Below are 15888 nucleotides of genomic sequence, written 5' to 3' on the forward strand. Positions count from 1 at the left end.
CCCTTGAAGTTTTGGGGACAAGGATGAACCTGTGATAAAATAAAACCAAAACCACTGAGCTGGATTTAAGACCTATCCTATTACATATTTTTTTCTATGTTATCATTATTAATAGCTAAGCTACAAACCTAGTTGGAAAACCAGGATGCTATAAACCCAGGGGCTCCAACAGGAAAAAAATAGCCCAGTGAGGAAAGGAAATAAACAAACTACAACATGAGTAATAAACAATATAAAATATTTCAAGAATGATAACAACATTGAAATAGATCTTCCATAAATAAATTATAAAGACACTTATGTCAGCCTGTTTAACATAAAATCATTCGCTGGAAGTTTGTACTTTTGAAGATTCACCGATTCAACTGTCTGATTAGGAAATCATTCCACAACTTCGTCACAGCTGGAATAAAACTTCTTGAATACCGAGTAGTGTTGAGCCCTATGATGGAGAAGGCAAGGCTATTAGAAATAACTGCATTCTTAGTATTCATAATGAAATGGTACTGTCCAGGAAGGTCTGAATGCAAAGGATGGTCAGAATTATGAAAAATCTTATGCAACATGCATAAAGAACTACCTGAACAATGGTGCCAGAGATTAATATCCAGATCAGGAATGAGAAATGTAATAGATCGTAAGTTTTTGTCCAACAAATTATGATGAGATTCCACAACTGAGGACCCAACAGAAGAACAATATTCGAAAAAAGGAGAAATAAAAGAATTAAAACACTTCTTCAAAATAGAATGATCACCGGAAGTCTTAAAAGACTTTCTCAATAAGCCATTTTATTTTGTGCAACTGAAGAAGAAACCCTTATTGTGTTTCTCATAAGTAAAATTTCCATCAAAAAGCACAACTATTTTAAGTGTTATACACTGTAATGTTAAAAAACATTATCAATGCTGAGATCTAGATGTTGAAGAGCCACTGTCTTTGACCTACTTACAATCATACTGAGTGTTGTTAAGGTTTAATTTCATTCTCTATAATTTGCACCATGCACTTATTTCAGCTAGATTTCTATTAAGAGATTAAGCAACCCCAGATTTATATTAAGATGGAATTGATGCAAAGCGTGTAGCATCATCTGCATATGCGACCTGCTTGTTTTCCAGGCCAAACCACATATCCTGAGTATATAGTATGAAAAGTAATGGGCCAAGAACACTACCCTGAGGAACACCAGATATCACATTCCTATACTCACTATGGATTCCATCAACAACTTTTTACAATATATTATTTAAAAATTTAAAAATGATGCTAAGAAAAGACCAACCTATTCCCAAATGTCTTAGTTTACAAACAAGGGCCTCATAATTAACATGGTCAAATCACGGCCAATCATACAAACTTCATGACTACAATCAAGGGATTTATGTACAACACTGGATATTCTAAGAAGGGCATCACATGCTCCAAGGCCTTTACAAAAGCCAAACTGCAAACTAGGGAACAGATGACTACCTTCATCAAAACATGATGCAACTAATCAACTTTATCAAAAACATTTTGTTCTAATCTATCTATATACCAAGGCACTTACTCAATTTTGGGGAGTAGCCAAACATAAAAAAAAAAGAACAAAAAGGGGACTTTTCCTCTCTTTGCTCCTCCCAGCCTAATGAGGGATTCAGTCAAGTTTGGCTAGTAGTAGTAGTGTGCCACAGCCCACCCTCATCCCTTATCTACCACAAATGAAGCTTTATATGCTCAATCCCCTACTGCTGCTACCGCATAGGTCATCAAGGCTACCGGAGGAAGCAGTCGGGCCTCTCGAAACTGTGTCACAATCGCTCGCCATTCATTCCCATTTCTAGCATGCTACCTTGTCTCTCTCACATCTATCCTTTTATCACCTAGAGCTTTCTTCACTTCATCCATCCACACAAACCTTGGCCTTCCTCTTGTACTTCTCCCATTAACTCTTCCATTTATCACCTTTAGCAGACAGCCCTTTTTTATTCTCTACATGGCCAAACCACCTCAACACATTCAAATCCACTCTAGCTGCTAAATAGTCTCTTAAACCCACTCTCACCCTCACTACTTTGTTCCTAACCCTATCTAATCAAGATACACCAGCCATACTCCTCAGACTCTCCATCTCAAACACATTCAATTTCTGTCTCTCCGTCACTTTCATTCCTCACAACTCCAATCCGTACATTACAGTTGGTACAATCACTTTCGCATTCAGAACTCTCTTTACATTCATTCCTAACCCTCTATTCTTTACCTCTCCCTTCACTGCCCCCAACACTTTGCATCCTTCATTCACTCTCTGACGTACATCTACTTCCACTCCACCATTTGCAGTAACAACAGACCCCAAGTACTTAAACTATTCTATTTCCTCAAGTAACTCTCCATTCAACACTGATTTACCTCCCCCTCATGATCACTCTACCCTATCAGCTTCAACCCTCAAACAAGTACTTGAGCATCCACCTCTCTCACAACTCCATCAACAAACAAATTGTACAACCATAGCAACATCACACATCCCTCTCTCAGCTCCACTCTCACTGAAAACCACTTGCTCACTTCATTTCCTATCATAACAATAGCTTTACTGCCTATGTAGAAACCCTTCAGTGATTGCAACAACCTTCTACCAATTCCATATAACCTCATCACATTCCACATCACCATCATAAGTTTTCTCTAGATCCAAAAATGCAACATGGAACCATAAAAATATGCCATGACAACCACATATGAACTATGTTGCTTACATCAGCGAGGAGAGAAATCATGATTCAGGCTACCAACTTCATCTTCTGCTTTGTAAATCTAAATCAGTTGTCTAAAAGAGCTGCAGTAGAAGAAAAAAATTAAAGGCTCTATGTGATGATCTTGAATCTGTCACTGTGTGCCATAAGAACTCTTACTAAAAGGAACATTATTACTTACATACCCGACAATAAAGGTTTGAAATGAGGCAGGTAAGATTGAAATTACCACATTTAAGTGAAGATTCTCATTGGCCTTCTGAGCTTTCACAAAAGAAGCTAAAGAGGTGAAGAGCTATTAAAGCTTATCACTATCAAAACTTAATTAGTTAAGTGCTGTATTCAAATTCAGTGCTGGTATGGTAATAATGAAATCATCCCTGCTATAATCAACTAGCCTAATCTTCTCTAGATTTGCAAGATTTCTTTTAGCATTTGGAACTTATTTGGTGGGCAACCTTAGAGACATACTTTTCCATGAGATGAGGAATAGCAAGGCCTTTGTATTCCTCACAAAAGTTATTTAAATTACAATACTGTCTCTGACACGAGAGACAAAGAGAATGTGGATCATGATCACCCTCGAACAATTCCCTTAAATCTATAGGAAGCAAAAAACTTGATAATCTGCAATACAGAGCTGTGTCAGACTGATGTGACACTATGACTTAAAAAGATCCCTAAAATTAAGAAATTCCAATTTTTTGTTCAGTAAATTTATCCCTCCAGTAATGGGACTATACGAAAGGAAGCTGAAAAGTTCCTGGCTGAGGATATCATGAAAGGGTAGAGCTGTTACTTTAACAGTAGGGTAGGACAACTATTTAGGAGAAGATAGGCAAAAAAAAAGCATCTCTCTCTTTCTCTCTCCTACACAGCTTGACTTCGTTGTAGGAAACTTATGGGTCAAGCTCTTTTTGCAGGACAATGCACTACTTCCAAATCGAATTGAAATTTCATTCCCATGAGATATTTCTTCAATTGTGGAAAAAGGTGATAATTGGAGGGGGCCAGGTCTGGGGAGCAAGGCGGGAGATCTAATAATTCGAAGCCAAAGTCGCATATATTCCATATACTTTCATGTGCTGGTCCTGCAAAAAGTTTCCTAAAATTTAAAAAAAAAAAAGAGAGAGAGAGAGAGAGAGAGAGAGAGAGAGAGAGAGAGAGAGAGAGAGAGAGAGAGAGAGAGAGAGCGAGAGCGAGAGCGAGAGCGAGAGAGAGAGAGAGAGAGAGAGAGAGAGAGAGAGAGAGAGAGAGAGAGAGAGAGAGAGAGAGAGAGAGAGAGAATGTACAGTATATGCTTTTTTTGGCCAAACTTCTCCTAAATAGTTGTCCTACCTCCCTGTGAAAGTAACAACTCTACCCTTTCACAATACCCTTAAAGCCCGGAACTTTTCAGCACTCTCTCATTTAGTCTCATTACTGGAGGGATAAATTTATTGAACAAAAGATTGGAATTTCTTGATTTTAGGGGTAACTGTTAATAAAACTTTGCTACAAGAGGAGCAATATGAACGCCAGGGGAGGTTCATAGAAATCAATCATTAATTAGTCAAAAATACCCAAGCATTGAAAGTGAAAAGAAAATTACAATGAAAAATAAAAATGATTTAATGGAAGAAGAATTGAAGCTTATGGCACAAGTTGTTCATAGCAAGGCAGAAATATGACAAGAAAGGTGCTATCTTACCTGAAAACATGTATTCTCAGTACTGTCTGCAAGCCAGCAGATAATTCTCTTTAGATTCAGAAATGGATTGTCTAGGATTCATATACCGCCACAATTAGGCTAGTGCAAATGGTTTGTTCATTAATCAAATAAAATTTCATGAGAAATTAATATTGGCAGATGCGTTGGACATATACTTTATTGAAAGTTACCTGAGAAATAATGAAAAAGTGACCCACGATCATGATTGGTAGCACACACCTTGTTGTTAAAAGGGTTTTCCTCTCTCTCAACCACATTACATGTAAAATTACTAGTACTAAGCAATTATTTGAAAGTTGTTTATGACAATATGTTATTTTCTTTCTAATACTGAAAATATAAATAAAATATATTACTGTAATGCACAGTACAGTATATACTTAAGTGTGGTCCTTCAAACTTATCATTGTCTTATACTTTGTATTTTAATTAAATGTCCTTTACAAAAACTGATATCCAATGGTATCTAGAGACTCAAAAATAAAATAAATCTTCTTTAGAAACAAACAGTATAGTATTTCCACCCCAAAACTTGAGTCAAATTATCATTAAAATTTCGAGACCATATTTTTCTAATTCAACTTATAGCCTGAGACATATCGGGTGCTTTCCCAAGAAGGTACATCATATAAAAGATTTTCCGTATAAACCACATTTTTACAGCTTCTTTCCTGTAATGAGAAAAACAAAATCTATCAATATTTCTATACCCACTTCATGTTCATATGGCTTCTCTCTCAAATCTATTTAAATGTCAACATATATCCAAAATTAAAAATTTCCAAAATAATTCCTTTCAAAATGACTCCCACTATAATATCTACCAAATTAATCTGGAGATTGACTGCAACTATCTAGGTGTGCGTACATTATAGTTCTGTCTGCCAGTTCTTTCGTTTTGGGTTTATGTTTGAGATTTAAGGTTGTTGCTAGGCAATAAAACAAAAAATCTTTAATTAAGGGAAGACAACATTTAAACAGCTTTGAAAAAGATGCCATATGAATGACAGGAGAGTTCATATAAATAATATCAAGAAATAACTATTTGCTGATGATACAGTAGTTGTAATTCCTGTAAAAAATACTACTAAGAACATTTGATTCAAAGAATATTTCACCACCTTAAATAAAATATTGACATTTATCTCAAGTATTTTATTTGTTAATCTACAATCTCTAATAAACACAAATCACTGTAAACTTAAGCAATAGCGATGAGCTTACTTGAGATTATAATCAAAGTAAAACTGCTCCAAACGACCCCTAAGCCTTTGCCGTAGCGGAGCGTTGGGTTCAACAAATGCCCCTCTTGTAGCTGATCGGGCCATGAGTGTATAGCGATCTACAAGATTACCATGGTCAGTGGTAATAGCACGGATGGTGTTCACATTCCTGTTAGGAAAGACAAATGTCGATGTTAGGTATTATCCTCGTGTAAATAACAGTAATACAGATTATGAACCAGATAGAAAAGTAAATTTTTTTTTGCATTGGATATCATATCAAACAGTAATTCATCTTTACACTGGATTCATAACCTGAATAATTTTGTACCAAACAATTTACACAATTTTTTTTAAATATTACAATACTACAATAACAAAACCAAAAAAACCAGACCAAATCAATGCCTGATGCTTGACAACCAAGTACAAAATTTTTTTTTAAATGTGATATGAAATGAATCTTTAAATGTTGGTGGTCATATCAACCACAATTAACTTGAATAGTATGTGAGAATTACATACACATATATGTATGCAAAGAGCATTGAATGCTGAAAATATCAAAACTATAGCATCACTTCAACTATGAAACTACCTATAAGAAGGAAAATTTATCGAACAGATTTATTCAGGGGCTGAAGTTTAAGCTAAAAGGTTTGCTGCAATGCAAATTTACAGAAACTAAATTAAGCAACTGCATAGTTTGTTCTAACATAAGAACTGCAAATATGCTGCCTGACTTGTCAACTACCTTAACTGATGGGGTCTAAGCTTCAACATATATCACTAACAATGAGGCATTTGTTAGAGGGAACATAGCACCACCAAAGGTCAAGAAATAATAAGCATCCCCAGTACTAAGATTAATTTCAGGTACTTAATATCCCTTTGCTACACAAGTTTTCATCATATCTTATAATGTACAGGTGTCATTCTAAAATCAACCATTAGAGTAAATAGACTTTAAAAACATACTCCCTAGTTAGATACTTCCTAATAAAAACTATAAAATATTGTTAAACATGCTATTTTGTGGATTCCAGTACTTCAACATAATGCTCTTCAGTCCTTTAAATCAACATAAAATAATACGGTGCATTTGTTAACAAGAAGGTCTTCAACTTACACACATTCGGAGACACAAACACAAATCCAACTGAAATCATAAATCGCAGATATTGTATCTAAAGTTCATAATGAAATAATGTAATAAAACAATATAATATAATTTAATGCAGTGAGCAAAACGACTTTTGCAATATGTAAAGACTATTTGTTGACTTTTGCAGCTGAAAATCGTAGGAATGTGAGTTAGGTGATGCCTACCCTAAGCTTAAAAAAAATAATGACTAACAAACAGTTTCTTGGAACCTATTTAGTTTGTAAACTGAGGACTTTCTGTATCTAAAATCACAAATTTTTAATAGTAATGTGTATCTTTCTAACTAATGTATGCAAACAAGAGTTCTTTAAAAGGTGTATGAGAATTTGGCTGATAAACTTTATAACAAGGTATATATACAGTAGTTACTAGTATGTTGCGAAGAAGCTTCGGCCCCTGCCTACACACTGAGTAGCCACTTAGACCTTCACCTGGGCACTGTGGGTTGGATGAGGTGGGAAGTAAAACTTGAACGACTCTGGTTTGTATAGTTTGAAAAAAAAATTACTTTGCAAAGTTTGGGATTTGTTCCTACACGAATACACTTGCTTCCTTTAACTCCTTCCCAACGGTGCAATGTATGTCACAATAACAGATTTTGAGACAGGAAAAATCTATCTTTGGGTGAGATAGCCATGTCGTCCTGATGGACGTTCCTCATTGGCAGTTTCTACTTGGGATATTTCTGCAAGTGATATACCAGAGAAATTTACCTTAGAGGTATAAACGGAGTTCCGACCTCCTGAGCGAATATCCCGAGATATCGTGGATAAAGGTTAAAGGTCAAAGGTGTCTGGTTTCAGTTCCAGTTCCATCAGAATAGATGCTCGCTAGAAGGTCAACCGGGCAAGCCCAACCCCGCCCTGTGGTGCCCTACCACAGCAGTGTCCTCCCCAGTAAACAGCTTAAACTCATGGTCCCAGGCGGTGATCGATCTGCTGCCATGCGAATGCTAAGCAAACACATTACCACTTTACTGGCCAGGAGGCTCAGAAACGTGTTAATAACAAGCCATGGTTATCCTTCCTCGAATTGAGTTACCCTTGTCTCGAAGGAAAGGTGCGGGTAGGATACGTGGGCCGGAGAGCCATTACAACTCCCAATCTCAATGTGCTACAACTAACACGTTTCCTGTTGAATCATTCCAGGAGCAGCCATCACATGACGCTAGGTCTCACACTGAGAAATGGGAGGGGATGGAAAAGTAATGGGGGGCCATCAGGACGACATGACTATCTCACCCAAAAATAGATTTTTTCTATGTCAAAATCCGTTTTTTCAGCTCGAGCCATGTCGTCCTGATGGAAGTGCACCGGAGAATTATTCTCAGTTGTGGCCAGAAGAATTTTATCCCTGTAACTCCATAGATATAAGCATACTTCCCACAGCATTGGTAACTATGGTAGCGAATGATGAGACTAAGTGAGAGGTATGTCCCAAAGTGGGAACAAAGTAAATCAATAGCACAGTCCCACTCACTGTGAAGAAAAACTATGTCTCCAGTAGATGAAAAGACCTAATTCTATAAAAGGAGGGTTAAAAAATTTTGATACATTACTTTTATTTCATATAGATAGCAGGTCCAAAGAAAGGAAATGCAAAAAGGAATGGTAGTGTTTCAATGTTTCTGAAAGTACATACATGCACTAACAATAATACAAGATATACAATATATACATATACAGAAAACCAGTTTTTTCAGTCTCCCAAATTATGGAACAGAGTAATAAAACAGTAATACTCGTGACATAAATGGAAAATATCACCTGTGACTCGTTATAATATTAAAAAGACATATGGAACAAAAGATCATAGTTCCCTTGCACAATGTAGACTGAGAAGTCCCAATTATTCAGTTCAAAAGAGTCCATGCAGAACACTTAAGAAGCTGGTTTAATCACACTACCAGCTGCCACCACGAAGTATTTAATCTCTGCCAACTAACGTAGGTAATGTTTGAAGAACACTCTTGAAGATTTCAATCCTGTGTAAGCCTGTAAGCCTCCAAAGGACAGATTGACAAAAAATTTAAGGAAGAGTCAACTTTTCTAGGGTCATGACCTGCTGGAATACTTTCTGGGTCAGCCCTTCTGATGACGTAGGTGAGTTTGGACCTTATAAAAAGATTAGATCCTGTCGACTCCCCTTTAAAAAGTTGACTGCCTTTAAAGGACCAGCTCTTGGATAGGTAGGCTTAAGGCACTCCAAGGGGCACAGAGAAGGGACCACCTGTAGTGGAACAATTTTCAAGGGCCCCCAGCATTCTATGGGAAGTTTGTTTTGCACCAAGAATGCAGGATCTGGATAAAGGTTTACCTAACCCGAATCTGAGAATTCTATGTGGCCATCATCCCTTGAAAGGGCCACAATCTCACTGACCCTAGCGCCCAAAGCCATAGCAAGCAAAAAGATAGACTTTTGAGTAAGATCCCTCAAAGGCAGAGGCGTTATCTATCGAAGAGGCAAAGTGCATGACTTTATCCAACGACCATGAAATAGCAATGGGAAGAGCGTTAGGTTTCAGTTTAGCACAAGCCTTTGGGATCTTATTGAACAGCTCACTATTGAGTTCAATATCAAAAGCATACGCGATCGGTCTAGTTAGTACCGACTAACATGAGGCAATAGTTGTAGAGGCTAGACCTTGATCGTGTAGTGAAATAAAGAAAGAAATACAGAAGTCCATAGAAATAGAAGAGGGGCTGATGAATTTTCACGAAAGTAACCCATTTTTTCCAGGAAGACAAATATTGTCGTTTTGTGATGTTGGACTTGTACTCTTCTATGAAGTCAATTCTTTCCCTTGCAACTCCGAATTTCCTTTGAGCCACGAGGAAGAGAAAATCATTAGCTGAAGGGTTTTCGTTATCAAAGAGGAAGCGAAGACAGTCGTCTGTTGAACAACCTGGGACAGCAAGGGAGATGGTAGAGGGATCTGGAGGGGTTTGAGTTCCAGAACAAGAGGGTACCAATTGCTCTTGGGCCACTTGGGAGCCACAAGAGCTGCTGTTCCCCTGAAAGTCCACTGTTTGTTCAGTACTTTCAGTAGGAGGTTGAATGGAGGAAACAGGTAGATGCAAGACCACTGGTTCCAATCCAGAGGCATCGCATCCATTCCTGTCGCTTCCAGATCGAAGTTTGGTGCTACATACTGTACCTGGGAAGCTTCTAGTTGAAGCTCGACATAAAGAGATCAATTTGCAGTTCCGGGACTTACTCTAGAATGAAAGAGAATGATTTTGTGTCTAGAGACCATTGTGTTTCCTGTGGCTTGGATCTCAACAGGGGATCTGCCATCACATTGTAAAACCCTTCGAGGTGGTCTGCTGAGAGATGCCATTTCCTACTTTTTGCTAAAGAGAGAATGGCTACGATTATATGGTTGATCTGAGGAGATCTGGAGCCCTGTCTGTTGACACAATGTACTACTGTGTTGTTGTCAATGACCAATTTTATGTGTGATTTCGTCTTTCGGCATAGTCTCTTCAGAGTCAGAAACACTGCCAGAGCTTCCAGAACATTGATGTAAAACTTCTAAAATGCGATCGACCACAGACCCTGCACTTTCTTGGAAGAGGATTGTCCCCCAACCTTGTTCTGAGGCGTCCGTGTGAATAGTCACGGAAGGAGGAGGGTACTGTAGAGTGAAGTAGTTTGATAGACTTTTGGCAGTGGACCACAGCTTGAGCTGCTTTCACAGGAAGACCGGGGTTTTGTGGCAAATATCTCCGAGCATTGGATGCCTTTCTTCTCCAGACTGTTGGCATCTTTGAGTCTTGCTTTCAGGATTGTGTCTGTCACGGCAGCGAACTGTAATGAACCCAAGACCCTTTCTTGTTGCCATCTGGTAAGTACTTTTGAACGAAGTAGGCACCTGATCGAGTTTGCGATTCCTTTACTCTTGCCTTGGAGTAGAGAGAGGGTGTGTGACTATAAATTCCAGTGAAGTCCTAGCCACTGGAATTTCCGAGCTGGTAGCCTGGACTTCTCAAGGTTGATCTGGAAGCCCAGAGATTGTTGGAAGTTCATGACTTCTTGGGCTGTTAGAAGACATTCAAATTTCGTTGCAGCCCAGACTAACCAGTCATCTATGTACTCCATCACCTGTTGTTGGACAATGGCCTTGACTACAGTAGTTTTGTGAAAATCCTTAGAGCTATAATAAGCACAAAGGGCATAGGTTTGAATTCGTTGGCCTTTCTTGCCAGTTTGAAAGCAAGGTAGGGGAAGAAGAAGAAGTGCTGACCTATCGGAAGATGTCGATAGGCGTTTGTAAGATTTATGGAAACGGTGTAGGTCCCTTGGGGTAGTAGGGTCCGTATTTGCGAGATACTCAGCATCTGGATCTTGTCATTCAGATTGAATTTGTTTAGTGGGGACAAGTCCAAAATATTTAGAAGAGCATTCGAATCTTTCTTGGGCATGCAGAATAGCTGCCCTTGAAAGTTCAAGGATTTTGTGCAACAGACTCCCCCCTTCCGAAGAAGGTTCTGAACATAACCCTCCAAAAAGATTTTGTGAGTTGAAAGAACCTCTTGAACTGGGGTGGTTTCTATCTCCATTTCCAGCCTAGCCCTTTAAAGACTATGCTGTCAGCTCTGGGGTTGAACTTCCATTGATCCCTGAAAAGGTGAAGTCGTCCCTACCGGATGCTCCTCACTGTTGTTGCGAAGGTCCTGTAACTTTAGTCGTCTTGTCTATACTTCCTCGGCCTCTAGATCTACCGCCTCTTCCACACCTTCCCATATTACCGGAGCCCTTTTTATGAGCTTTGGCAGGGTGGAACGTGGTAGTAGCTCTCTCGTACACCAGGTTGAAGGCTGCAGACTGTGAAACATATTGCTGGGGAACCGTGTACACAGTCTGGGGGATGGCGGCAACTGAGGCTGTCATGACAGGAAACGATTTCCTTCCCTTGAAGTGACTTTTGGGCCTCTTGCCCTTGGGTTGAGATCCTTCATTGGGGGTAAATTTTTGTTTAGAGGTAATACCCCACTTGTCGATAAGGCTCTTATTCTCCTGAGCCGCTTTGTCCATGACTTCTTTAACTAATTTCTCAGGGAGGAGATCCTTCCCCCAGATATTAGAGTCGATCAGTTTTCTAGGTTCATGTCAGACCGTAGCAGCGACTACGACGTGTTCTCTACATGCTCTTCTGGCTAGGAAGAAAGCATGGAAATCCTTATGAAATATGATTAGGCGAGTCTTCGCCAAGACAGGGAAGAGATCAGATTTGGAATAGTTCCCAATAAGCATCTCTAGATAAGATTGGAAGGATAAAGAGGCAGAAAGTCTCTCTTTAGCTTTCCGTTCTCCCTTCAATAGGGATTCGGCAATCCTGGACAGTTTCTCATTAAACTGTTTGCCTCCGATGTCTTTACAGTATCTAGTTTTCCAACAGTGAAGGCATGTTGGGCGTCCTCCCAGATGTTCAAATCATAAGGAAGGGCTAGAGAGACAGGTTTCCATTCCTCTAGCACTGGGAATGGCCTGTTCTCCATTACTGCTTTCATCACGGCCTCTACACTTTTAGAGGCAAAAGGGTGGACAGTATCCTTGGGGCCACACAATTGGCCTGTATCCTGCCAAATGCATTAAGTTGGGTACCTATATTGGTAAATTCAAACTTCTTTAACTCCCTAACCAAAAGGAATTGAGCTTTGCCATGATCCAGAATGATTTTTACTTAGGGATCGTATCATCCCTGATGGATGCTTCCGAGTTGAGCCTTACGTAGCAGTAAGGATAGCTATTGATCGATGGAAAGAATTCCAAGTCCGAAACTGGCTTGGAACCCAAACCATCCCCAATATGGAGAAACCCTTCGGTTAACGCCAAATGCTCAAGATAGCGCCAAGGGTTCTTAACTGTGCATTCTGGTAAGCTCAAAGCTGAGGGAGCCATAGAAACAGGTGCCTGTTGTAAAGCTTCTATCCTCACTGTCAGGTCTGCTTTAGAACATTCATATTTGGAGGTTAGGCTCTCCATGAAAGCTTTCAAGGATGCCATTAGTTCCAAGATACTGGGAAGTGAAGGTTTGTCTAACGTCAGAACCGGGGGTGGAGGTGGAAGCTGGGGCTAGGGTAAAAAGTAAAGAGGCACTGGAAGCTGCATTCATCTGATATACATCCAATGGCTCTTCTGAGGCTTCCGTAGTCAGCAGGATTATCTCCCTCTCTGACGACACAATAGTAGTAGACATATTGTCAGCGTCCAGGCTCATGACTTGCAGAGCATCCCGGACTTCATCATCTGCATGATCTGCTGTTACCAGTGGGAGTTGGACCGTCAATAACTGGTGACCAAATACAGAGAACACCTCAGCCTTGGGAAAGAGGAGATCCTTCAGTTCCAGAGAAGGAAGATAAGGGGCACCTTGTTGAGAGCTCTTCTAGAAGCCTCTTAGCCAATGTCGAAGCGTCCTCAGACGTCAATTACATCCAAGGAGACGTCAGTGGTATAGAAGACGGTTTGAAGGAGATCTGTGTAAACCTGGCAGTTGGTAGGGTCCCAGATTGCAACAGATCCCTTGGAAACATGGCAATCAGCATGTTTCCGGCAGGTCTTGTGGCCACAGGATAACTTGGCCCGCCTGGTACAGGTGACCTTGAACACTTCTTGTCATCAGCAACCTGTAAAGATAAGGCATTGCAATGAGTACATATTAAAAATCATACCTTCTTAAAATTAGTTAAACAGAACACATTCTAACCTAAATAAACATACCCCTAAAGAATGGCTAAGTCTAGAATATCATCAGAATACATGCCAAAAAGCTCAGAAATCTGTTATGATTTATGAAGCAAAGCATAAGGACGGTGTGGTAGGAATATGGAGGAAAGGATCACATCAAAGGGACACCAGAACCTCCAGAGTAGGTCTATTAGAACTGCTTAAGAAGGCAAACTCACTCATCATACTGCCTTAATCAGCAACAGCTGCCCCCGAGACAGCAACTATTTCTAGTAGCCAGTAAAAGACTGACCCCTCAATACCCCAGGCATGTCGACACAAGGCGGCAGACGCATTGTAAAGTCAACAAGGGGAGGGTGAACAATCCCATAGTAAAGGGTCCACACTCAGGGGAAGTACAGGAATGAAAGGCAGTTGATAAGTGAACCTGCCAAGACCTGATCATTATCATTAACTTATGAAAAGTGGGGGTGCAGCCCATAAGATAATGAGAGCCATACAAGATGGCCAAGATGCTAAGAATTATAAATTCAAAGGATCTCCTGACAAACAAGCAGGATCCAATCCACCAACTCTAGAGGTCAATGTTTCCCAGATGTGGGACAGGAAAGAGCAGATGACTAGTCTAAGGCTGCAGCTGAGGCGGCAGAGGGGGTGACCCGTAGCCAACACAGGCAGTGTTAGAAGAACTCGAGCTGACAAGACAGGAAGCAGAGACAGGAGGTGGCACCTCTGTCTAGATAGGCTAACCCGACAAGGGAGTCAAGACTCCATAGCAAGAGGGATAGCTCAAGCTGTCAAGACAGGAAGCAGAGACAGAAGGCGGCATCTCTGCCTAGATAGGCTAACCAGGCAAGGAAGTCAAGACTCCCTAGCAGGAGGCATATAGCACAGAGAGAGAGGCTGCAGACATAGAACAAGCCCTGCCAAGGCGACAGAGAAGGACCCCAAGGGGTACCAACTAATGCCTAGATAGGGTTAGGGCATAGGGAGAACTATATAGGCAAGCCTAGCCTACCTAGCGGTTGAGGGAAAGCTCAAAAGTTAGGGCGAGATGACTAGACAAGAGGAACATAGCTCCAGTAGAGTCAGGTTATGGCCTAACTAGGCCAGGAATGATAACCTACAAGTAGACACACTAACAGGCACATGGAAAGGGAAAGAAAGGGGTGGTGATGGGAGACTCGGAAAATGGTGAGGCAGCATGACAGGAAGGCCAAACAGTAACGTTAGAACAGCAATAGTGTAACATAGGGGCCGCCGTGATAGGGCACAGAGGACAAGTCCTCACAACTAGGCATAGCCTACCAAAAACTAAGAGAGAAGCCTAATAATGGTTAAGGCGACACAAGGTCGTCTAATAGTCAGCATCAGAACAAGGGGTAGGGCATTCCAATGGGTAAACATAAGTAGACACAGGGAACAGGATCCCAAGACCTGGGCCGCCTCGCCAAACATATAGGCTAAGTGGAAAGTGAAAACAGTCACCCTAGAGCAACTAAGAACAATAGCCAACTCACAGAAGGACCTTCTAGACCGCAGCTCCCAGCCGTGACAAATTGACAGCATAGGAGGATAGGCAGCCTCACCCAACCAGTAAGGTTTGGTGAAAGAAGGGTATGCTTCATAGTGACAATTTACCAGGCCTGGCCACCGGCTAGGGCAGGCTAGCCTAGGTCAATGCTGATAAAAACAAACAAGAATCAACAAGGAAACATGGGGGGATACCATAATCATACCACACTTTAGAATAATAAAATAAAACATATTCCTCAAATTATAATTACTAAATAAATATGCATTTCTGAGCGATTTGGAACATGATGTAATGGTGATGAACGCATGCCGGCCTCAGAACAATAAAAGCATGCAATGTAATAAAAATACTGGGTGGAGATGTGAAATTCTCCAGCACACGACAAAGGGGGTACTCAACTTAGTCAATGAGGAAGAAGCTGAAGCATCCCAGATTGAAAATTACACAAAAAGCTAAGAAAACTATGAGAAACTTTCCAAGCAAAATGACAGAGATAGCGCTGCGAAAGGGGAATGGATCAACAGGAAACGTGTTAGTAGTAGCACATTGAGATTGGGAGTTGTAATGGCTCTCCTGCCCACGTATCATACCTTCACCTTTCCTTCGCGACAAGGTTAACTCTATACGGGGAAGAATAACCATGGCTTGTTATTAACACGTCCCTGATTTATACATGACATCTCTCGGAATATTCGCTCTGGAGGTTGGAACTCTGTTGATACCTCTAAGGTAAATTTCTCTAGTATATCACTCGCAGAAGTATCCAAAGTAGAAGCTGCTAATGAGGAACTTCAATCAGGACGACATGGTTCGAGCCC

General features: G+C 40.4%; 1 protein-coding gene across 1 annotated transcript in view; it reads right to left on the reverse strand.

Annotated features, from left to right (window-relative positions):
* Positions 1-408: 408 nt before the first annotated feature.
* Positions 409-15888, reverse strand: part of Adck5 (aarF domain containing kinase 5) — a 231500-nt gene continuing 216020 nt past the window's right edge. The window contains exons 10-11 of the mRNA XM_068368059.1: positions 5677-5844; positions 409-5123 (exon numbers count right to left, since the gene is read on the reverse strand). Coding sequence (XP_068224160.1) covers positions 5030-5123; positions 5677-5844 — 262 coding nt within the window. The 3' untranslated portion in view covers positions 409-5029. The remainder of the gene's footprint in view (positions 5124-5676; positions 5845-15888) is intronic.

This window comes from Palaemon carinicauda, chromosome 3, assembly GCF_036898095.1.
Source record: "Palaemon carinicauda isolate YSFRI2023 chromosome 3, ASM3689809v2, whole genome shotgun sequence".
Classification (NCBI taxonomy): Eukaryota; Metazoa; Arthropoda; class Malacostraca; order Decapoda; family Palaemonidae; genus Palaemon; species Palaemon carinicauda.